Raw genomic sequence first — 26,092 nt, forward strand, 5'->3', positions numbered from 1 at the left:
TTATCGAATTTAAAAATATTAATTTCCAATTCTATTACAAAATTAAAAAAAATGAAATATTTCTTTTAGAACTAACCGATATATAACTAGTACAAAATAAAGAACAAAATATATACATTTACTAATGTCTTCAATTCACAAGCTTGTCAACATTATGGTCAAATTAATCTTAATTGCCCATGTTAGAGATAAACTTACATCATTTTAGACGTTAGGAATAAAATAACTATCAACGTAGGGGTATTTTATTTTTGCACCTTATCCTAATCTTATTAAACTAACACTAAGTTGTATGTTGTAATCGACACTGCCAACCACTTGGTGTAAAGCTTATATTGAAAGATCAAAATTTGGAATTAATTACACTTCAAGAATTTAGAAAAAAAAAATGTAATGTAGTGTAGGGATTACAATTAATTATGGTACACATGGAGAAAAGCTGGGGCCTGGGGCTGGGGATTCTTCGGGGAGATATTCATCTGTCAGTATCAACTTCCTTCAACTGATGTCAATCCAATGCTTGTGTCATTTAAGAAAACATCCATTAATCTCTCTGTGCAAAACTTGGACTGGACACATCATCCATCCATCCATCCATCCAGGTCTTGGCAACCATCTATACAATTGGTCCATTCATGAGTTGATTTTTCAGGTCTTGAATTGATGATCAACTTGTTTGTAAAGATGCAACATGGGATTGCTGTGTTTGTGATTCATTCCCAACACCAAGTACTGCTAGTGTTGATCTGAAAAACATGCATTGCAATATAACAAAATTAAGACTACTGCCTTTTTGATACCAAACATAACAGAACGGTAGGAAATAAATACCCAACACATTATCAGAATAAGTTACTTGTAATACTCTTCCAAAAAAAAACTTACTTGTAATACTAAGGATAGGAAATACATATCCAACAGATTACTAAAACATCATAAGAATAAGTTACTTGTAACACTAAGGATACATATACTAATTCCAATAATTACTGATGCACACAAATAAAGGCATACTCAGTACCCTACTAGTTATAGCTCGTAAATACATCAGTTTATAAATAAAAAACCATTCCAGAGCTTAGGTCCTAATAATTAGTGCCATCACGGTTATCTGTTTCACCATTTACTGCCTGCCAGCATGAATCATCAATCTCAAAAGGGAAATACCTATGGCTTTACACTACTCGCCAGCGCCATAAGCCAAAGAAAGACGAAGCTAGTATGACGAATCAGCAATAGTTAAAGACTACAACAAAAGTTCTTGTGATGCTTCAGCGTTTTGCTTTTTATTTATGATCAATAATGCAATGTTCTTACCACACCTAGCAAAGGTAGGTGGGGACTTTGGGTTTGACCATCAATTCCTCCCTTAAATTTCTCTTAAAAAAATGCAATGTTCTTTATAGCCTACAAATAGGAACGTGAAAGCATATCATGAAGAAACATCAGCTACACAAATTGTGTCATATTTTGCTGAATTAAGTGAAAGTCAAGTAGCCTAGCTCTACCATTTTTAATCTCTTAAATTGCTTCTTGCCTCATAAGTTTGAAATTGCCTTCATCAATCCCTGAAAACCTGGTTAACCTAGTCCTGGAATTCCCTCTTATGCACTTTACACAATTAGCACTACAACTATCACTAATGTTAAGGCTTTAACTTTATTATGGCTTCATTTAATCCATGACAAATATGCTGGGAGATGATCATACTTGGCTAATGCACAGCAGACTATCTCCCAGCGGAGCATAATCTACAGCTGAACTGCCAACAACATCATTCCATCTATGTTCCGAACAAACTCTCAACTCAATGCATCCGATTAAAGGCCTCTGTAGAATAAATAAAACAAGCGCTTGCCATGTATCACCTAATGCTTGATAAGTGTTCTAGCTTATTCCAGTCCCATAACATAACTATAGCGAATTTTATATGCATCCACAGTTTAGATAAAAAAAAAATACATGTCTATTTTTTTTTTTCAAAAGCCAATTGCATGTGAACTTTAAAAACCTAAGCTGAAAAGGTGCAGGTAGGCCTGGCCACGATTTAGAACCGCTGGTTTCAATTCGTAAAGTTTGGAACTTGAACCAGACCATCAAATGTTTGTTCACGAACCTCCTATTACATTTTTTTACAGTACAGAACCTTAATTTAAAATTAATAGTTTTCTAATAAGATTATTTGTTTTCTCAGAGACTTTCTTTGTTGTTCAATTTTTTTATTACAAGTAAAATGGAAGCCATCTTTTTATAACATTAGATTTTTTGGGTTACTTTAAATTATAGAGTAATCTATTGTTATTTAAAAATTCCATTTACATAAAAATATTGTTAGGATCATAAATTCATAATTGAATTCACTTCTAGTTTAAAATAATCAATCAAATTTCATCTTAAAGTTAACTTTCAACTACTTATACTTTAAAGGGATAAGAGCCCAATTTGACCCAAACGTTTTTGGAGAAGTGCAGATTTTGCCCTAAGGTACAAAATGAATACAAATTTAACCCTGACGTTTCCAAGCAAGAACAATTTTAGCTCTACGTTACCGAAATTTCGAAAATGTTGGTTTGACTATTATTTAGTTGTCACATCGGGCCTTCCAAACGAGTTTTATCGATAAAATGAAGCAGTTTGTACATTTTGCTTGGTTATTTATAACTATATGAGTAACAATGTAAACATTTTAGACACTGGGATCAAAAAAAAAAAATTTGTGCTTAACTTCTATCTTAGACATAATTGTGTTTGGAAGGACTTTAAATAACATCTTTCATGCTAAAATAAACTTTTAGACTTTATGCTTTAAATATTTTTATTTATCTATTTTATTCTTTTAATAAACAATTCCGTTTCTGGTTCATAAAAACATATAAACCTGGAACTGAATTAAAACCAGCCAACGGCCACCCTGCAGGACGATCTATTATGCTTAGCAAAAAGATTGGGTAACTAGCTATTTTTGACAGCTAAAACAAAATTCTCATGGCAGATAGAGATAGTAAAGAAAGCAATTTGACATAATTCATACAATGGTTACTACTTCGTAGGAACTGCTTGGAGACAGAATACAACTCCAGAAGCAAGCAATAAAAAGAACAGCATAAATACATAAATATAGCAGATGTTTCTGGAACAAAAAGAGCTGGTAGATCAGCAACCTGAAAACTGTTTCTACCAGCTCCCTGAGAACTGTACCTAGTTAGTGAAGCTCTGATAGTTGGTTGGCTTGCATAAGTAGCTAAGGGGCCTCTGAGGTTAGCATGCTTGTTCATAGCACTTTCAAGTAGTGTAGGTGGTAACTGCAACCAATAACACAAACAGAAACATGTAATCTATAAATAAAGTCCAGAATGAATTCACAGCGGGGAAGTCTTCTAGGAACACAAACCATATTGTACCTGTAATAATACATGGAAAGAATGTGGTCTTGTTTGAGACACGCATTTTAAGAACCCAACCCACAACTTTGGCATTTTCCACACCTGAGTATCAACCAGAAACAAAAAGACAAGTGGTCTCATAAACAAGAAGACAAGAATAATATTCAATTTCTTAATAATTTTCAAAATAGAAATGTTCAATTTTAGGATTTAATACCTGTCTACTAACAAGTTTGGAAAGTATCTCCATAACAAAATCCACCTGGAGACAAAAAAAAATAAATAAATAAATAAACTATGAGTGTCACATTTATTCTTTGATGATTCTACCTAGTCTATGCAATTATGATTCTAATATATATAGACAAGAAATCGCAAAAAACTGCAAACATTGAGCTGCTACAGAGAGGGAGGTTCAGATTGTCCTAGTAAATGCAGTTACTTCACTTTTAATTAAAGGGAAGTATTAACGACTACCTGAAACTGAAACTTACAACTAAAAAGGAAGGGATTCTACAGATTGAGAAGGGACAGACCTTTAGAAACTTAAATATTTACTGTTAGTATAAAAAAAGCTGTATCCTTAATAATCGTTTTGGTCATTAGATGGTAGTTTATATACATACATACATATATATATATATATATATATGTATAAAATGACAGAAATGGTTTTATACAAGTACAACACAAAAAAAGGTTACAAGACATGGTATTATATGCTGAATATATAAGCTAAAATATGAATATAATGTAAAAAAAATAAAATGGGATTGAAGCCCTTCAAGTTACCAGGGTTGGAAATGCATCAATGGCTTGAATTACTGTTCTCATAAAAAGTAAAGGCAAAGGAGTTTGATCAACCTGACAATGCAAAACAGTTGAAATAAGTAATTGAACTAACTATTATCTCAAACAAAGGATCAACAATTTCATACCATCTGGTTTAAGGCCTTTGCCAAAACCTGCTGTGTGAATACTGTGCGTTGCTCAAAACAAGCTGAGCAGACATCTGTTATCTGAATACAAGGAACTAAATATTAAAACAATATCATATGTACAAAACCCAAAGACACCTATCAAAAATACCTACAACAGGAAAGAGTTGAAATACTGTTCTGTCAAGTTATCAGATAAAGGCTGGAAAAATCCACACCAGAACATTCCATATCTAATGCAAACAGGCAGAAAGATCCACAGATAACACTATCCCACATCTAATGAGTTGAAATCAGAATGTATGTCTCCTAAACTTGTAATAGGTGACTTTTTTATAATTGCTCCCACCACTCTCTTCCCCTCAAAGAAATAAAAGATGGAACTATTAAGCTAGTAAAAAATGCATGAAGTGGACTAGAAATCATTAAAATAGGAAATGCATTCTACATGAGATGGAAAAAAGAGAAAACAAATAAATTCCTGGTACAGCAATCGTGACCAGTGATAAGCATTTGCCATAAGGTTGGATAAAATCAAAGAAGGTGCTACAAAATAATAATAAAAAAAAGGTCCCATTCAGCAAAAGGAAGGGGGGGGGGGGGGGGGGGGACTAACAACTTACAATTATAAACATTGCGAATCATGTGAAACCCATTACTAATTATCTAAGCGCCTGAAAAACATTTGACCTTCAGGCATTGCAAAGGAAACAAATACCGAACTCCAACTAATAACCCAACTTAACAAATGAGAATCGAAGAATCCAAGGCATAACTACTCCATCTATCACTGGTGTGAACATAACTTAGTAGAATAAAAACATGCTAACTCTCTAGAAATGTCACTAAACTGTAACAGCCTAACCTGCCTGTCTTGCAACAAACCCATCTCACAACTATCAATAATAGTAACAGTCACATTTACAAACTCATGGCCCATTAAGGCACATTGAGCACAGACCTTAACCATGTCCATAGGATAAAAAAAGATAGTATCACAAAATCTTTGGGTCATCCAGCCTATAGAAAACTGAGGCCTCCTTCATTAGCAACACAATCAAATTTCAAAATAAATGCTTGCCTTTTTTAGGGGAAGGCCATCTTTCTCAGGATTGATATCATGGATGGCAACCAGAACCTCTGCAGGTGTTAAAGCTGGACCTGTATGAGCTGAACCCTGCCATGGACAGTTATTAACCCTTAGAAAAATTTGTTTACTTCACAAGGAAAAAGACATACAGAACAAAGCTTAATTAGATAACTGTAAGTGCAGCTTTAGAAGTAACTGATCAAAAGTCCCTATAGTAAGACTGAAAAGAAACAAAAGTAATAATATGTATGAAATACAATGCCCAGGACGGCCACAACTCAAAAAATTATCATGAACAGAAGGACAAAGATTAGTCCCCCACCATTAGTTTTACAAAAAAAAATGCAGTCAAATATACCTGTAGAATGTGAGCAAGTGCCATCCGGAACTTTTCAATTGGAAGACCAACTAACCGAGGGAAAATAGGTAACACCTGTGGTTATGAAATGATTAAAATGTAACTACAGAATAGCAGCACAACAAACTTTGCACACAGCCATTCTTTAACTCAGATTAATTTTGATGTGCAAAAAACCTACATTACTAAGCTAAGGTTTATATGTATTTCATCATTGCGGATTCCAAGGAGCTCAATTGACAGTATATGAAGATGTTGGGGAGAGAGGGATAGAACATAAAATTTCCATTAAAATTTTAAGCGCCTAAATCACTTCATGATATTAGCTTCTGTAATTCTATTTCACCATGTGATATCCAGGTCAATGTTTTATTCTAAAAGGCATCCAACTGAACCAGAGTGGTAATTTGACATGGAACACTATTGGAGGATTACAAATGGTATTAAAGTTTATGCATACAACTCAAAAGTTAAACTAAATTATCAAAAATGGAATAGTGCCGAGAATGCAGGGTCATTTTGTTCACAATTTCAGATTATGGATCCAGTGAATCTATATATCATTCTCAGGTAAATAAAGGATAAGATAAATGCATATGGTCTGGGTCTTCATTCATATTCAAGGTAATCATTATCTATGTTTTCAACAACTAAAGTTTTTGTCATAAAAATTAACATATGCAATGTAGAAGTGCTCGAATTTATTTGACAGGAAGTAAGAAACGTTCAGTGAAACAGACCTCATTCTTGGAGAGTGAAGATAAAATTGGAATAAGTACAGTAGCATCCTGCAAAAGAAAAATATGCCACATTAAATCTGGAATGAAAATTAACTGAAACTGGAAGATGAAAGAATACAAGCAGAACCACTGATAGCACCTTTAACTTTGTTTCATATAAATGTTTAACAGTGGCAATCAGGTCAGAAGAGGGCGTTGTCTCTTGTGTCAATTTTTGCAGTACCTTGCAAAATAAAATCAATATCAACATCACTCATGAATGCAAAGTTAGAGACTAATAGCAAAAGTATTTCAAGGTTGTAACAGAAATTCATCATAATGCAGATGATGAAACTACCAGCATCAGAAGATTTTCACATCCTTCTGGTGGATCAGATATTATAAAGAGCAATTCAGAATAAGATGATCCTAGAGCCCTTAAAAGAATAGGGATATGACGATGAACAGCCTGCATTCCAAAAGGTAAGTTAAAAGTTAAGAATAAATAAACAGGATTATCACTTACATTTATAATGTCATATGTAGAGGGAGAACAAAAGAGGGGGGAGAGGAAATAAACAGGATTATCACTTACATTTACAATGTCATAAGTAGAGGGAGAACAAAAGAGGGGGGAGGAGAGAGAAGAGGGGGGAGAGGCACACAACACAAAGTTAACAGAATAAGAAAAGAAAAATCCTTAGGAATGTCAAGGGTGTAATGGTAACTGACATACACACACAAAATCCCACTACACATTTCAATCATTAGTTGGTACGCTATACACTTAATTTGCTTGCACTCTAGCATTCTAAATTCAGAAAAGCACACCAAATCAAATCCGACAGTGTACATCAAAATTAGAGTTCAACCTCACTAATACCATACTCATAAAGCAATCTATGGTTGAAATAGTTAAACTGTCATATATTCAGACAAAGTAAAAAAAAGAGAAGCTCAATTAAGTTAACATATATTAGATGTTCTACGAGTATAATGTACAATGAAGTATATTAGAGGGTGCCACACAGGAAAAACATTAACAAGCCTCAAATTTTTTGCACGAGACAACAGACAATACTATCATGTGTTCAACATGATATTCAAAAAAAGAAAATATTGCTAAAAAAGAGATTAAAACCTGCTTTACAGCTTTTGGAGCTCGCCCATAAACATCAAAAACAAGTTGAAGAAGCCTAGGTTTCTGGAAGGAGAGGTCAGTTAGCATATCTCAAAAGTATAAGCTAAAAAATCATAAATATCATTTGAAGTTCTCACACACTATTGCAAAGAGTCGCAAACCTGTGTACATAGAGCGAAAAATAAAGAGATTAATCGTTGAGCTTCAGAGAGTGACATTGTAGAGGCATTTTGGACAACCATTTCTGCACTCCTCATGCTGAGATTTTCAAAGGTTCCGCTATCCGACACTTGTGAGCCACTAATGGAAGTCTCCTGGCTTCCAACCTGAAAGAACTTGCAGGGACAAAAAGCGGATCAATAATCAGAAGATATTGTCAGATCAAACTTTCTCATTGAGCTTCGTAAATGCACATATTTTGAGAAAATTATTTTCTTGGCAGCGAATTGCTTGAAAAATAGCAGAAGCTTAGAAACTACATAAACGCATCACTTCTTGTACTTATGTCAAGCCATCACCAGTGAATCAATGTTTTAAAAAGAAAAGCATATAAAAATGCACAAGTAATTCGTTCACATACTAAACGTGATATTAGTTGGTATGTAATCAGAAAGCAAGGCTTCTGAATCTATTAAGTCAAAGTTAATACAGCAGTTATTTTAAGAAGAAAAGCATATAAAAATGCACAGGTAGTTCGTTCACATACTAAACGTGATATTAGTTGGTATGTAATCACAAAGCAAGGCTTCTGAATCTATTAAGTCAAAGTTAATACAGCAGTTATTTTAAGGCTGAACCCAATGCATAACTTCAATTTATCTCCACAACCAACCACTGACACTGAGAGATCCAATATTTAACATAGATGACAAGAAAAGACATATCTATTAGGATGTGAGATAAATTAATTATCCTACCTCCCCTTCTCTTTGTTCTGCTGACCCAGACTGCGAAAGGTCCGTGTCTGAAGTATGCTGATGAACAGCTGACAGCAACATTTTTGTTGCAAACTGCTCAATACTGTTCGCTATGTAGTTCAGCTGATAAAGTTTGTTTGCCACCTGTCCAGAAAAGAGTAAAATTGACGAATCATTGGCACATGAGATAGTTTAATACATTTTCTTCCAAAAATGTGGAAGAAAATGAATTAATATGAACAGCTTAGTAAGTCATATGATGCCATACCAGCCGTATAGCTTTTGCTCGAATGTCATCTTGTGAATGAACAGCACACTGCCATCAAAATAGAAACAGAAGTAAAAAATTTAAATTAATATGACATGCAGTCCATCCTTAAACAAAAATACATGTCCTTGAGCCTCCAGCCTTTTATGTTGCTTTTATTTATAGTTTCATCTGAAGAAAAAGTAAATAGTTAATGAATTTGTATCACAGTTCTAGGAATTAGAAACAAACGAAAATAGGGTATTTGATAATTGCATTTACTATGTAAAAAATTCAAACAACGGAACTGGGAAAAGAATACAGTCTACACTTCACAATGATGTGCTGGTTCCACAACTTGGAAATTTGACAGACCTTTCCAAGTTTATCCAGTATGGCACAGTGCAACCATAACTCATCCAAAAAAACAAAGAGGACAGACAACTAGGAACAACTTTCCTCTCTCTTTCTTCTTCATGAAGAGGTGTTTAGTGTTCTATATAACGCTCTTGCTTTATCACTCATTTTATATTGCATTTCCATTTCCATTTCTCAATTATAAGCTGTTTTCTTTCCTGTATCTATTTATGAACATAAATACCCCAGTTTGGGGTTCTCTATCCCCCCATTGCTGATCTATTTATGTAATTCAATGCAGATGGGTGGGTACTGGGAAGCATAGGAAAGGAAAATTGATAGGTTTGAAGTACACTCTCTTTCATAATCAGCCTGGTCACCATTGCAAAGCCAAAATCAGATCATACACTCTCAGACACAGGAATAGAAAAAAGACAACTTCACTGTTGTCGCGAATGTTTTTATCAGCCATAAATATTACAATTCAGATGCTAAGGTTACCTTCAAAGCTATATCTAAGCATGCCTGCCGGTTGTTCGGACGACCCAAAATCAAACCCCATACAGCACCAAGTCCTTGAGTTACACGTTCACCATCACGAACCTCCTTCCCATGGGAGTCAAATACCTCACTACCGCAGAGATCATCCAACAATTTCAAGGCCGAATCTGGCAAAAGGGGAACTTCTCCAAGTAATCTACTGAATGATTTGTCAGAAGCTGGAAAAGTGTCTAGCAGAGATTTGGCCTACATTGAAAGATTTGTGTAATATATGTCTTTCTCAACAAAAACAACATAACATTGAATCTCCAAAACAAAAACAACATAACATTGAATCTCCAAAAAGGTACCTACCACTACCAGGAGGAATTTCTCATATACAAAAGACGCATATGAGGAGCTTTCTACTGAATCTAGAATCACGAGAGAATGCAGATGATATAAGATATGCATTACAAGCTCATGGCCCTGATCAAAATGAAGAAGTAAGATCACAAAATGTTAGATGAAAACAAGTAATCAACGAAGTATTGAACTGCTTTAGCCAATTACAATGAAATCCACTAGTAATGACATTTTATAACTCCACAACATCAATGACATGCAAGCACTAACTCAAGGTTTCAAACTTTAAAAGCTAATTAATTAAGTTAAGAACTAGTGAAATAGTACATTGCTTTAGTTGCACCAACCAAAAGACATTAATAATATTAACAACCAAGGAAAGAATTACTTTTCTGAAGATGTAAAAAATTAAACTGAAAGGCCACGTAATCCCATTTTATTAATCTATAATGGTGAATATGACCATAGAAGTTAAATTGTAACAACTCAAAACCAGTGATTCGTAATTCAATTGATGCAAATCAAATGGGATTTGTAAAATCCTTTAGGATCAAATGAAGATCAATGTCCGACATATTTGGTGAAAGATAAGCAAGCATGGTAATTTCCTAAATATAAATCTTAGCTGCAAAATGTTGTAAAATCTTGCTGATCTTTTGAGGTAGGATCATATGCATAGACTAAAAAATAAAATATAGATCACCATGTGGCTTTTAAAAGATTATAAATCGCCGAGATCATTCAATAGGACAAAAAATTCAGAAATTAAGCTCCGGGGAAGGGGCCTAAAAAGTTTTCCTTCAGAAGGAGACAAGCCTCATTAGTCCCTGCAGAACAACAACAATACAACAAAATATAAATTTCAAGCGCCCCTACTTTCCCTCTTTTTTTGGGCATTTATTCCAAGATGATACTTATAGTGCTTCCAATATAAGTCTTAGGAATGAGAACAGAAAATGCTCAAATGTTTTCACAAGAGTGCAGGATCATTCAGGATTTAACATATTGCTGAACTGGAAAAGGAAACAATAACAGATCAACACCACCAGAAATGTATTTCTCAGTATTTCCCTTCATTTTGGAACTGTCAACAACACAAAAGTCCACATGCAATTTACATATATATCGAATAACAAAGATTCACAATTACACCAATGCCAGTATACAGATATCAAGTTCTTCAAAAACCTCACCTAGACCCTATAGAAGCCCCAAGATAAGTTCATTACCCCAAAAAAAAACAGAGAGAGAGAGAGAGATAAGCACCCTTCCAGGTAGGGTTTGTGTTACATAATAATTCAATGTAATAAATGTAAGCCTAAGTCAACTAAAGCATGCTTTAGACTGCTATAGGACTGTTGTAGGCTGTTGTGGTCCTACAATGTCTCCTTGATTGAAGGAGAACCTTGTGTATATATATATATATATATGTGTGTGTGTGTGTGTGTATTTGCTCTTAAATAAAATATATCAATGTAGTATCTTAGTCTATATGGTATCCCATGGATTCCTCTCTATTTCCATGGTCTGTTACAGGTTGCAAATGGGGCGGGGTGGGGATGGGGACTGCTTCCCCGTACCCATCTAGATGGGGAATCCCTATCCCCATTTGCAAAGTGGTGAAAATATAGTCCCCATCCCCGTGGGGATCCCTATTCCCATTTCTCAAATTCTAAATAATATATTCTTCAGTGAATTTTTAAATTTTCCCGTATAATACAGTTAGGAAGATATAATCTATGAAACATTAGTATACTTATTCAAAAAGTATCTCAATCATAATTCACAAGGAATACATCAATCTATCAAATATAAAAATAAATAAAAACGATCCAAATATAAAAATAAAGATCTAAAAATTCATATAAACTACATGGAGATGGGGATCCCTGTGGGGTGGGAGAGAGGTCCCATCCCCGACTCTGGGGAATTATTTTTTCCCATCCCTGCCTCTGGGGAATTTGTTTTCCCCATCCCCACCCCATATGGAGATAATAAATGGGGATTCCCCGTCCCTGTTGGGGACGGATAATTCCCTCCCCGTTTGTAACCCTACTTCCAGGCAATATAATCTTTTATTAAGAATTTTAACAAACCAACACTAAATATTTTAGACATAGTATGACAATTATGTATTGATACCATGCAGCAAATATCACAATTGTTATATCTCAAGCACAGAGAAATTCCAAATAACTAATCCAGAAAAAAGTAAATAAAATGGGGAACAGAAGGTCTTTACAAATAATTGAAACAATGAAACTAAAAGGTTCACAACAGCATATACCTTTTGTAGCCGGTAATCCACAATAATATGTTTTTGTAGCATCACAACTATATCATCATCTGCATCAATCTGAAATAACATAATGTTGAAAATTAGAAAATGCATCATTGCAAGTATCCAAAAACGCCCTCAAATCATGACTAATATTATGAGGTAAATATGTTGAACAAGATACAGAAAATGCACCAGTTGATTGCACGACTGTCAAAATCGTAAATCTTAATCAGAAATATAAGTGAAACACATGGATTAGAAAGACGATTTTATATTAAAGAACATAAAGCAAAATATGGAGTTGATGACACTTGTGCAAAGTATGCCTCCTAGCATCTTTTTTACATTGACAACATATCAGAGAATTCTAATTATCTTCTTCAAACCAAAAATGAAAAAGGTCACAACAAACAAATATAAAAGCAAGCTATTTATTTATTCCACCAACTCGCATTAGCAGAAAAATTGCACCTTCATTCTAGGCAGAGGAAAAATTCAACAGCACCTAGAACTAAATTATGATACTAAAGCAATTGTAAAACAGAATCTGGGTCATAGGCTCAGTAGATAATAAAGCAACCAACGAAGAGAAAAAAGGATGCATGTAAACCTTTTAATCAAAGAATCAGCATAGAAATTTTTACACAGAAATATCAATGCCACACCAAAGCTAACTAATTATCAACATATTTAACTGCAGGGAAACAAAAAGAAAAATGATAGTGAAAAAAAAATAAACAAATTAAATGTTAATCCATCCACTCAATTATAGCCGCATAAAAAAAGGACAATTTAGGTGTTTTATCCAGGCAACTAAACCTACCTATAACAAAATGGAAGAATACACCTGATAAGGAAAGAAGAATTTGAATATATCATCCTCAAGTAGCAAACCTTTCAAAATCATAGTTCTGAAGAAACGAGTCCTAAATATCTTGCCTTGGCTAAGTGACAAATTATGTCTCATTGGAAATTGCATGAACCAAAAAAAGGATCTACTTCATTGCACAGGCTCACAAGTAATATTGAACTTTTACTTGCAAGAGAAACATAGTAGTTGTTACTGGTTATTTGTCCAAACAATAAAAATTACTTCACAATCATCTCATTCATCATCCAATAGCTCATAGACACAAACGATGTAAGAAAGAACAGCCTGACTGAATGTTCTGAGAGATTCTTTTGGAGATTGTTAAAAATGCAGCAAGGGCATGAAGTCAATGCCTTTTGAGTCTTTCAGTAGTTGATAGCTTGAAATGGATATTAGAAGTTCTACATGGGCAAGATAACTGCAGTACTGACTACAAGTGTGTAAAGAAATAATAGGGTTTTAGCATCTATGAACTCCACTCTACTTGATTCATAACACTATATAAAGGGTACCTCAATTACATTTTGTTTTTTATTCTAATGAAGTTCATAAGAAATAAATATTGGATTATTTCAGACCTTGAAGTGGAAGAGTTATGCCACCACAAACCTACCAAATTGAATTTTGATACTAGATTGTACTACAGTAAACAATGACCCCATCTACAACACAAAAACAGGGGGAAACGACAACCAATAGCAAATCCCAACTTTCAGTGAATAAATGGATCACCTAAAAGCACTGAATACTTTCCAAGGAACTGAACTAACAAGCATGTCACTCCTACCTGAGCAACCAATCGAGCAAGTAGTGCCATACGTGTCAAGTTAGAGTCAGTCCCTGCTAGATTCTTGTACGATTCAATAATTCGTTCAACTGCCAAGTACTTCACAGTTTGCTTTTGCTCCTCAGTGAGATCAATATATGGTGGAAGCTGAGGTAAATCCTGACAAGTCTCTTCAGGTATAGATGTGTTTGAAACTGTTGGAGAATGCTGATCGAGTTCCATTGAAGATGGTGTGTCAACATCATATGTCACTTCAAGATCTGACAGCTTTGATGCAATAGAGTTCTCATTAACTATGTGAAGGGGAAAACAGATCTGGTCTGAAGGACCCTTGACTTCTGATATGGAAACCATATCCTGGGATCTAATGGGAACCTCCTCTTTCAAATTTTCTTGATCAGGGTCAGGCACCAATGGAGTTTCTAGAGCCTTGTCATGACTTTCGCTATTTGTCATCATAATTTCAGGAAGATTCTCAACGCATGTCACAGATGGAACTGGAAGAGGCTTAGCCGATGAAAGAGAACCATAAGATTCAGACTCTGTGGCACTAATATCATCAGCAGTAGATGTGGACAGCCCACCAACAGATGAAGCTGTACGTCGTGGATCCAAGCGGCGTGGATCCTGGAAAGAATTACAAATGAATGATTCTAAAAAGATAAATGTAAAAATAGAATACAAGGATATGTACTTTACCCTTCTAGGATCACGTTTAGAATCAGCAGGGAAATTATTGACAGTGTTTATATCAGAAGGCATACTGTTTGCAACTGCTGCAGCACAAGGTACATGTGCATTGGAAACTGGAGAATTAGAGTTTGTTGATGTAGATGGTACTACAGCCTGAGCTGAATTGCTGAGAGAACCCACCTGGCGAGATGCTGGTGAATTCCCAAACCTAGTCAAAGGTGGTGGGTTCTTAGGCAAATGCTTCATATTGGTGATGACAATATCAGCCAGTAGATCAGGATGAATATTTGAAACCAGAATTCCAAGTGATTCAGCACCCCTCTCCCCTTCGGCAAGCAATGCACCAATCATAGCTACCATTTGTTCTGCGGGAGTCAAATCTCTATCCAATAGAGGAGCACTGGGCGTTATACCATTTACTGATTTAGAATCATCCTCGAGGTCATTTATCTGATTTGGCATACTTGACGAGATATTAGGACCATAACGAATTCTTTTGGATGACACCTCATGACCATTAGCTAGCTCTTCATTTTCCAGAGGCGCAGATCTTTTCCTTAATTGGTCCCCAGGAACTGAAAGTTGACAGGATGCTTGATCATCCTATTGAACAGAAGTTAATTTGTTGAGAAATTAAACAACCACAAAGAACATAGCCACCGTATTCTAAGAGTACAGGTAGCTTAGTAATAGGTAGTAATTCAAGCAAAGAAATTACCCTGCTGAACCTGGCTTCGCGTGAAGCACGCTCATTATTCTTAATCATTTTATCAACTTGACGGATAACTTGATCAGCAGCATCCCCAGCATTCATAGCACGCAAAGCTCTAAGCAATCTATCTCTGGACTGAAAAGCAAACCATAACCAGAAACCCAATTGGCAGGGATGAGCTCATATAGACAAAGGAAAAACGATGAAAACATTGAACTCAATAATTAATAGCCTAATACATCACTCCATATTTCTTATACTAAGGCAATCATCTTAACCTAGAAGAAAAACTTTATGTATATTGTAGCCTAAGGCTCTCTGGAGTATTTTTGTTTGGAAGAGAACTGCTCATACACAGAAATTTAAATACATATGCAAGCACAGGAGACGAGTAGTTGACTTCTGACATAGATTTCAGAAGAACTAGGCAGAACATACAACCCTTATCTCAAGTTCACTTGATAATTCTCAGTGGCCCACTGAATTATAAGCCAGAAATTCTGCGTCCAAAATGCAATGTTAAACAGTGAATGTTAATTTACACTATTGTACAGATGAAACTATGCATGGGTAACGAGAACTACAACTACTATTATCAGTGTCCGTTACATGACTTCCACAAGACAGTAATTTGACTATAGTTCAACCATCCAAATTCAGTAGGAAAGAGACTAATATATTAGGGAAGAAGATGTGACCCAAAAATAATAGTCAACTTTTAAAACAAATACAAAATGAGATATCCTCACCTCAAAGATGGTAGGATGCATACACCGCAGGAATCCCAAGAAGGCAGTTCTCAAAGAATACTGGATACTGACAGGATGACATCCTTTCATTGTCTCAAAATTTGGATCAAACTCAAGCAATGCAGAAAGAACATTATCATAGTGGAGAGGCCTCTTCCTTGCTATAGCTGCTAGACTGCCAAATAGTTAAGTACATAATCAGACAAAATTGAAGAATAATAATAACAGTGATGATAATGATGATGATGATGATAGCAACGTACAATATATTACTCAAATCAATTTCAGACAATAACAATGCATTTGACTAACAAAATAAATCACATTAGAAGGTTCAACATAAACTCCATATTCAGATTTGAGCTACTGAGATTCAATAGCAAAAACAAGATTAACAGGAAAATATCTATTTGTTGGAAGAAAATAATTTGAAATCGAACTAGTTATTGGCAAGTCAAAATATGCAATCTACATATAGCTATAGATTTCAGAATCATCACGCAAGTTCCAAGAACATGTTCAAGTGGATCGTTTACATGCTCGACTAAGATACATAGAACACATAATACAAAAAGAAGACATGGGATAGGAACCATCACAAGCCACTCGTATAATACCAAACTTCCACCAGATTCTCAATGCCCATAATTATTACAACAATTTATAGGAATGTCCATTGCATCCCAGAAATATCTAATGAACAACATACTCTGCTACAATCTGAAAGCTATAATTTTTCAATCAAACTCTTTGATCATAACATCTCTAAAACTTATCAAAGCAAGTCCTGTCATGAAACATGACTTTTGATGCACATAAATGTTACACCACTGATATATACAACATTGAAATAAAGTAAAATATTATAATGTACTGTAAGCAGTAGCACACATATATGTTTCGTACGCAGAAATAATGCATGCAATGTTATCCATCCCGCTAACTCTAGAGGTGCTACCAAACACAACATCACCAAAGCAATTATATGTCTTCCCAAAAGGGTCTAAAATTTGGAGATCATCCCAAGAACATGTTGTTCATAAGTAATACTCAATGGAACTTGTACCAAGTATTTGATAAAAGCAATTTCCATCATCTTCTGCATTTTAAACTTCTTAATTGGATACAACAATATTCAGCTCATTGCAATTATTCTTATGCACTAGCCACTGAATTCAAAGTTCATCCAAATACAAAATCTTCAAGAAAACAGAAAAATGTTCTTTAAAAGTTCATTGAATGCTTGATAACCTTTTCTCTTCTTTTTGTAACTATTTTATCTCCTTCAACATCTTTTATCTATAACTCAGAGAAAACAAACCCTGAGCAAAATATAACGGTCAAAAAGCCTTTTAGGACTTTTCAGATTTTGAGGTATACATCACAATTCAATAATATAAATACCATCTTCTGTCAAATAGTTTCAATGCAAAAAAAAAAAAAAAAGACAACTATCGCTAAACCCTGTCGATATTTCAAACTGAAGGGTCAAGTTCAACAATCCATTCTCGTTGATCATTATCTAGCTCTTCATACTATCTTAAAGAAACAATAATATATTAGCTGCAGCGCATCCAGAAGAAGCCCTTCTGATAACTCCATGTAAGAAAGAAATATGCTGGAGCTGGATATAAATAATCCTCGTGATTTCAAAACAACAATTTGATGTTTGAGACTTGTGTACTCCGTAAATTTCTAGCCTCCTAACATGCTATAAAGCACAATTTACATGCAATATACGTAAAATCAGGAAGTGAATGACAGGTCATGGAAACTTGGAACTTGTGATCAAATCAAACAATAAAAAGTCAAAGAAAAGGAACCTGACAAACTGAAAGGGAACATATATGTCAAGCAGCACCTAATATAAGTATCAACAGACTTGAAACTCTAAGAAACTCGATATTGCCAATCCTCAATCACACTTTAAAGTATTAACTATTAACTTCCCTCCAAACAAGATTGCAGTACTCATCCTCCACTCCAAAGAAAATGCAATTATAAAAGAAAAAATTACAAAACAAAAAATGACAGATGTGTCAGGATAACCCTAATCTTCCAATTGTAATTTTAGAAACTATGGTTGATGTCTCGCGACAAGCCTAATCTTCCCATTGTGATTTTAGAAACTGGTAGAAAAGCATTTTGATGGAAAGTTCCATGTAGCACTACTGCTTGGATGAATACAGAACTACCACTAACCAATCCAAGAATCATCAAAGGGGCAAATACAGCACTAGCACGATAGAACAGGTAATTAAATCATAGAAAAAAGGTGAAAGATAATTTGCCAAATTGGATTCAGTTTGAATCCCAAAAAATTATGCTGACATGTTAAGGCCTTGAAGCAAACCCTACAGAATTAGAGTAACCATCAAGTAACCAAATATCTAAGAAGTTCAACATAAGAAGTACGACATAAAAGAAAGCAAACTTATTAAAGGTGAATCGAAATCAACAAGTTATAATGTTTCAGCTCTAAGACGAGAAAAACAACTTCATCAATGTTTTAAGTTTTTAATAATATTAATCATGCATACATCTGAAGGAGTGAAAAGTAATCCCATAGAAAAGAGGATTTCTTCTACTTCACATGTGCATCATATAAATTAATGACACTTCATCCTTTTTTATAACAAAAAATGCTGCAATTTAAAAAATAAATAAAAATAAACATCAGTGATAATCAGTTAATATTCTTCAATTCCAATATACAGCGTTGCTCCACTTCCAGTCCTATGTTTAAGGAAGATGCTTTCAGTCATAATTGATAAGGCTCTCCAAGTGGAGTATATTTTGCAGAAAACATGAAATTATTCAGCCTAAAAATGGAGGTTTAAATGTCAAATAGCTTACATTTGCTCAAACTCAAAGCCTAAATATATTTACTTTCATATATTGAGTGAGAATTTGCTTGTTTTACAAATTTTCTCTTGTAATCAATATACTTCAATGATACATTAGTTCTTCCATCTTTTACAAGACACAGGATTCAAAACCTTCATTAGATGATAATGCAGTAAGATGCATAAACTTTATGCATATTCACCAGTACTCTATACAAAATTGGTAATCAATTAGATACACAGCAATCTCAAAAACCAAAAGCTAATGAACAAGAGAGCACAAATTAACCAATACAATAAATTTGCAGGTGCAGGACCTGAACATGTTTCGATTTACAAAATCTGTACATTAACTTTAATGTCCGCTCTCCAATATTTCATTTGATGGTTTCCCAAACTCCAAAAAGAACATGAAAAAAAAAGATTCATATATGTGAATGATATATATATATATATATATAAAGATGTATATAATATACACACAGGGAGATGAAAACAGAACAGAAACAAAGTTACAAACAGGGCACTATAAGAAAATAATTATATTAGAACAAAATGTACAAAATAAAACAACTTGAAGTGTTTCTTTATATGCTTTGCTAAACAAGACTTCTTTTTTTTTTTTTAAAAAAAAAAAATTGTTATTAAAAAAAAAAACTCAGCCAAATTTTACTAGAATGCGAAGATATATTATAAGTTTTGATTGCACAAAAGAAAATTTGACAATTATATTTAGTCCACAACCACCATTGAAATAACTCCAGAACAAGAGCAGATAATATCAATGCATTTCTCTCTGCACAATAACAGCTTGATGCAGAGCTAAAACACTAGTAAAATTCAAAGCTGCCAACAGAGAATAATAACTTCCGAGTCTAGGCTTTATTGATACAAGCATGATAGAGCGGATTGAAAGATCCATTAATATGGAAAACCAACCCCTGTTTTTGACAATTAACATACCATAGGTATTAAATTTGATTTTTGTAGCTAGTAACCTAACAGAGTAGAGCCAAAATGTACTACGCTGAGATTTTACTGCTCAGTAAAAAAGAGCAAATATAAATACAATAAACTAAGAGTATGCAATGCCATCAAAATAAGTGAGATGAATACTTTGAACCATAAAAAGAATTTCTGATTACTTAAGATATTAAATGTGTATCAAATGTAACAGAACAATAATACATTTTGGATATCATAAGCTGTAGACGCATACAGCAAAAAGCTCCAATTAACAGTATGATAAACGCTCCCCCCCCCCCCCCCGAATTCTAACAGTCTACAAAGTCATAAACTGCATTGCTTGACAAACCAGACTCCCTGAACACCTGGGATGACAATTTTACCATCAGTTAACCATTCTTATCACTGGCCAACTCTGCTGCATAGCATCCAAACAATATGAATAATGTCTAGCCCTGTAACTCCCATTATCTGAACCATCAAGTATCCAAGCCCAAAAATTCCTCAAAAGAGATCTGGTCAGCAGCTGCAATAATACCACAAACAAGCAGTTGAACATGTACTACATAGTTTTCCAAGCTTCAGTTATACCTCTGAAATTTTCAAGATATTACAACTTAAGGCAATATGCAGTTCACTCTCTATATCAATATATAGAAAATCTTATGTTTGTATTTTAAATGGAAGAGACTTAACATATCAGTAACACGTAAATATGTAGTATGTTTATAATCTTTTTTTTTTACATATTTATAGAATCGTTAGAATAGAGGGCGAGCCTTGGCGCAACGGTAAAACGTTGTTGTCGTGTGACCAGAGGTCACGGGTTCGAGTCTTAGGAGCGGCCTCTTGCCAATTAAATTGACAAGGGAAGGCTTGCCCCCAATACACCCTTGTGGTGGGACCCCTCCCCGGACCCTCGCTCAGCGGGGACGCGTAATGCGACCGGGCCGCCCTTTTTATAGAATCGTTAGAATCACATTTAATGTATGTATATTGCATATAAACTTAAAATCATAAACCAACAAGTATGTTTCCTGCTTGGGAGTAGGAGAAGAATAAAAACATTTCGACCAAGATTTCATGAGAGAAAAATAAAAGGAAAACAAAATCCGCACATCGAAATTCCAGGAAAACAAAACAAGGAAAAAACAGGTAGCGGAGGATGAGACAATGGGAAGCAACCTAGACAGCCATTCCACATTCCACTCATATCAGAATGCTTAACAATTTGGAATATGCACCACCAAATAAAGCAATACAGCCTCTTAATATGTCATAGAGAAAGCAAAATGACGTCCAAGAATCAATGACATGAAAAGCCCTGGAACTCTGATTATATGACATAATATACAGAAGAACAAATATAGATACTATCATATAAGTTTCACATATTTATGCACACCTGTTATAATTTCTGCAAGTTTACACGACATTGGTAAGTAGAAAAATGGCCAGATGAGATTTTCTAACATATAGTTGTGCAATGCAATTCCCTCATTACTCCACTTCCATTTAGTCTACAATGATAGTGATTATTGAATGAATGACCCGGTACCAACTACAATGGTCCCAGATTTTATTTTTTTCATTTTTAAAAATGAAGCAACCCTAAATTAAAAATACAGAAGACCAGATAAGATCAAGAATAAAGTTCTTTGATAGAAACATAAACTGGCAGCTTTACTAGAATTAGAATCTAAAACCTTTTTGAACACCTAAAGGTAAGCATCACTGTATAAAAGGAAACAAATAAGATATTCTCCCAAACATAAACAAATAAAGACGCCACTAAATTTTTTAAGCCAGCGGTATAAAGTATTAAAGGCAACCTATACATCAGTTCAGCAGAACAAAGTAAAGCAACCATAAGTCATTACTACTTAAGAGTCCAAAACAATATGTGAAGAAGACAGTTTAGCCCAAACACAGACAGTTTACACAGCAAATATATATATATATATATATATATAGAGAGAGAGAGAGAGAGAGAGAGAGAGAGAGAGAGAGGGAGGGAGGGAGAGAAAAAGAAAATCATTAAGTGTAAAATATTCTCTGTGAAAACACCTACCAATTAATACTTAACCAGTCTTTCAAATTCAAAACAACAAATAGTAAGATATGACAACAATAAAACCTAGTCGTATTGCAGCGATGGTACTTCCTGAATAAAGAACAGGGAACAGATTTATGACAATAAGAAAACAAAAAATCTTCAAAGCCTCAAAAAGAAAAGGCAAAAGCCAACTAATAAGGAAGGCTCCAAATGTTCAACATGGACATATCTGGATTTGATAACAGCTGATCATAAATCATAATATTGAGCTTGCAGAGGGAAACGTAAAACCGGACAAGCAGAAGCACTACCTCCTATCCATAGTTGTTAAAGGCGTGCCTCAGGGCTCAAGGTAGTGAGCCTTGATTGCAGAAAGCAAGGCACAGTTTAAAAGGATCTCGCCTTGTGCGCCTTGACTCAGGCTCCAAAGCCTAGGCGAGGCGCACAAGGCGAGAGCCTTTTAAACTGTGCCTTGCTTTCTGCAATCAAGGCTCACTACCTTGAGCCCTGAGGCACGCCTTTAACAACTATGGATAGGAGGTAGTGCTTCTGCTTGTCCGGTTTTACGTTTCCCTCTGCAAGCTCAATATTATGATTTATGATCAGCTGTTATCAAATCCAGATATGTCCATGTTGAACATTTGGAAAACCTCAGTAACATATACTAGTTTTCACTAGGTTTTTTTTTTTTGTCTTTTTACTGTTCTGTGTAAACCAAATGGTTGATTAATCTCAACCACTAATATAATTTAAATAAACTTAATCTTAACCCTTGATCTAAATAAGAATATCAAGAGGCATAAATATAGAAAGACTATATCTGCGTTATGAACTTCTCATGTCTACAAACAACCATGTAATTCTATTAATATGTTAATATATTTATATTTTAAACTTTTGCACCAAGACTACAAGTTAATGTAGACAACTTGTTCATGCAAAAAATTCAGGCTGAATGAATGCAAACCTTTTTTTCTATTCCTCTAAACTAATGTACCAAGACTACAAGTTAATGTAGACACCCTATTTTTTGGTTTATATTTTTATTTTTATTTTCTGCGCCTTGTGTTCCTCAGGCGCGCGCCTTGCGGTAGGCTCCAGGACCCCTTAGGACCTTAGTGCGCCTTTAACCGCTACGCTCCTATCGAAAGGACTAAAAACTAAACGAAGGTAATACCATGCAATCAATCAAACCATTCCATCAAAACCTTTTTATCCGTTCTAGCGATATAAATCAACAACCAATTTCTCAATCCTTCTCATCGTTTGTCTCCCATTGTTTTCCTAAAAATTTGAGCCCCAACAAAAAAATTGGGAGAGATGGAAAAAGAAAGAATTGTGTATTTCTGGGATGGTATTAGATCAAAGTAGTAATCCATGCTACAAATATAAATGGTTAGTGGCAAGTGGCAAGTGAAACCTCACCAATTGACAACAGCAATTATCAATGAACCAGGAAGACTTCCAGGTGACTGCAAAAATTCTAAAAGAATCCGAATTGTCCGGCCTGCATCTGACATGAGAGGTACTGGATCCAAAACAGGATGGCCACCAGCCAGCCATGAAGCATTAAACATCCGTCTACTTCCTGTGACAGATGGAAATAAATCAGCAGGCAAATAATTTCTCTCTATAGGAAAGTAAAATATACAAATCATGATCCTGGAAGGACGCAGATTAAATGTGAAACAATCAGATCATCACGTAGAAATTCTTTTAAATCTTATAGATCAGAATGCAATACCTTCTGCAGCAAGTTTGTCGGAATCATTGGTGTCAGATGTAAAAATTAATACATACGTTTCCAAAAATTTCAATGACAGCAACTTTGTCCCAACAGAACCCGGCTACATTCAAGATTAAGAGTACACAGGTTAGTAAAACATCCCATTTGATTGATGAGTGAAAAATGTGATTTATTCAGACTATAAAGATCACATAAATTCTAATATCCAAATCCCACCAATTAGTCTAACGAACAGTAATCCCAAAAGCGCGGACCCTCTATGTCGACAAATACTATATTACATGTTCATGACTTGGGAAATTCCTCTTCCTTCCACAAGTAAAACTGGAATTTTCTCAACTATCTATCATGAAAATCATTAATATGTTGAGTGATAACATGCATTAATAGCCCGTTAGGGCTTCCTAGAGAACTTGAAATCAGTTTTGAGATTTCTAATAATAACGCAAATTGAATGAATCTCAGACTTGCTGCATATACCTCCACAGCAATTGCAAAAACAGCATCTTTGAATTTAAGCATCCATATCCATAGTTCCTCAAGCCACCTTTCCACTTTATTGTGCTGAAGAAACTAAAAGTTTCCAAAATGTAATCATAAGAAGATAGACGTTATTATAAATTATTACAGGGCAAACGAGATAACAATAAAGTTTAATCAAAAATATTAAGTTAAGAATAATAAAACAATAAACAAAAATAAATGTTCATGATTCCAACAACAAATGTAGCAAAGGCCAAACTGAAAAAGAAAAACTATGCTGCATAGTATTCTGCCACCTTTATCAATAGCAAACCTGCCATTGTGCGTGTGTGCGTCTGTAATTGATTAAATCACTAGTTTCCATTCTAAAAGAAAGCATAGGATAGAAGAGGAGACCTGCAATGCCATTTCCTCTAGAACACCACAAAATAAATGTGTGCCACAAACAATTGCCTTTCTTGCAATGACCGGATCAGTATCTTTCAAAAATGCCAACAAGACAGGTACAAGTACAGAACCGTTCTCTATTGCTTTTAAACCAATTTCTTCAATCATCCTGCCAGTCAGACAGACCAAAAATAAACAAAATACTTCTTCCATGAAAACAATAAAGCAATATCAGTGAGGTTTAGATATAGAAAGTCACAATAACTCCTTGTAGTAGTAATTCTAGTTTATCAATGGCTTGAACAAAAATATCACAAAGTCAGGCAGAATAGTCAACCAATATCATGGAAAAGCATTTCAGCCCATCAATTCAGAAAAAAAAAGTAACGGGTATTGCTTATTAACCATGTTAAGAATACTATTGGCTCAAGGCGCCCATGAAAACACGATTAAATGCTCATCAGCTCAAAGCACGCGTGCAAACACAGTGTGCTACATTGTTCACTGCTAGTTATGAGCAAGTGAAAGCAGATTGCATATGGTAAACTAACCAAAATCACAAAATCACAAGTTGCAACCAAAAGCAGAGAAATAAAACTATCAAGTAACCTGTTAGAGTATGCAGGACTGAAGCACAATCACAACTACAACATTTTCCCAAATTATCCAAAATAAGGTCCATTCTAAAAACGTCATCTAAAAATACCAAACGAGTAACCAAATTATACTAGGCAAAACAAAGATAACTCAAATTCCCCAGAATAAATACAGTAAAAGAGTAAAAATTGAAGATTTGAACTGACTCTACAAGCATTTTGCGAACAAGAGGCTCCGGCGAGAATTGGAGTTCGGCCAAATAAGGGAAAAGCTCGGCAGCAAAAGACGGCTCGACTGACAAAAGAATGTCCTTTGCCTGCTTTAAGGAAGAGAGCTTGACGACTAAATCGGCATGGTCATTGGCCGCTGTGAGGAGAGAGAGTGCTTGGTCCCTCGACGCCATAGAAGACCTTAAAAATTAATAAAGAGTGCAAATGAGAAGTTTTTGTGTGTATTAGGGTTTTGAGAGGGAGTGGAAAGATGGGGTTTAAACGTAATCAGCAAGAGCATGGAAGCAGCAGCTTATATTTCATTCCACAGGAGTAATGAATTCCATTGTAGAGGAAAGGGGGGGTAGGGCTTTTTCTAATCTTCTCTCTAATGGTTGAAGGAGCCGATTCCCATTTGCAGACCGTTTTAAATGCCCGCTTGCTACTATGCGCCCGGCTGTGTTTTTTGGCCTAAATATGGGTAAATTAGAAGTTTGCCCCTCAATTTTGGCATTACTTAATTTAAAAATTACACATAAAGATTCATAAAATTTATTTTTTATTAATATAAAATCTCTTTTTTCCAAAAAAAAAAAAAGATTAATATAAAATCTCATTAACTGTTATTCGAGATTATTTATTTTTATAAATTAACTTTTATGTTAGTAAATGGCAGAGTTTGCGTAAAATCCACCATAAAATCATGAAGTTT

General features: G+C 34.7%; 1 protein-coding gene across 5 annotated transcripts; it reads right to left on the reverse strand.

The window, feature by feature from the left end:
- Positions 1 to 318: 318 nt before the first annotated feature.
- On the reverse strand, positions 319 to 25,812 carry LOC136235741 (uncharacterized). Of its 5 annotated transcripts, none has more exons than XM_066025716.1 (27): positions 25,378 to 25,812; positions 24,584 to 24,743; positions 24,185 to 24,268; positions 23,702 to 23,804; positions 23,383 to 23,545; positions 16,090 to 16,264; positions 15,347 to 15,475; positions 14,635 to 15,231; positions 13,936 to 14,562; positions 12,284 to 12,352; positions 10,006 to 10,119; positions 9,652 to 9,897; positions 8,815 to 8,862; positions 8,547 to 8,690; positions 7,791 to 7,964; positions 7,630 to 7,692; positions 6,847 to 6,957; positions 6,649 to 6,732; positions 6,510 to 6,557; positions 5,770 to 5,844; positions 5,403 to 5,498; positions 4,322 to 4,402; positions 4,176 to 4,247; positions 3,601 to 3,645; positions 3,402 to 3,485; positions 3,199 to 3,302; positions 319 to 746 (listed from the first exon to the last, which is right to left on the reverse strand). In XM_066025716.1, the coding sequence occupies exons 1-27, from the start codon at positions 25,572 to 25,574 to the stop codon at positions 668 to 670; spliced, it is 3,972 nt and encodes a 1,323-aa protein (XP_065881788.1). In that variant the 5' UTR covers positions 25,575 to 25,812; the 3' UTR covers positions 319 to 667. The 5 variants fall into 5 exon arrangements, with proteins under 5 accessions (XP_065881788.1, XP_065881787.1, XP_065881785.1 ...); XM_066025715.1 differs by having other exon boundaries at positions 7,791 to 7,955; positions 24,185 to 24,277; XM_066025713.1 differs by having other exon boundaries at positions 24,185 to 24,277.
- Positions 25,813 to 26,092: the final 280 nt, after the last annotated feature.

The sequence above is a fragment of the Euphorbia lathyris genome, chromosome 7, assembly GCF_963576675.1.
Source record: "Euphorbia lathyris chromosome 7, ddEupLath1.1, whole genome shotgun sequence".
Classification (NCBI taxonomy): domain Eukaryota; kingdom Viridiplantae; phylum Streptophyta; class Magnoliopsida; order Malpighiales; family Euphorbiaceae; genus Euphorbia; species Euphorbia lathyris.

Coding starts and splice junctions, on each gene's coding strand:
- LOC136235741 (XM_066025713.1), bottom strand. CDS start 25,574: ATGGCGTCGAGGGACCAAGCACTCTCTCTCCTCACAGCGGCCAATGAC. Junction 24,744..25,377: donor GTTCGCAAAATGCTTGTAGA/GTCAGTTCAAAT, acceptor TCTGACTGGCAG/GATGATTGAAGAAATTGGTT. Junction 6,558..6,648: donor TATATGAAACAAAGTTAAAG/GTGCTATCAGTG, acceptor TTTCTTTTGCAG/GATGCTACTGTACTTATTCC.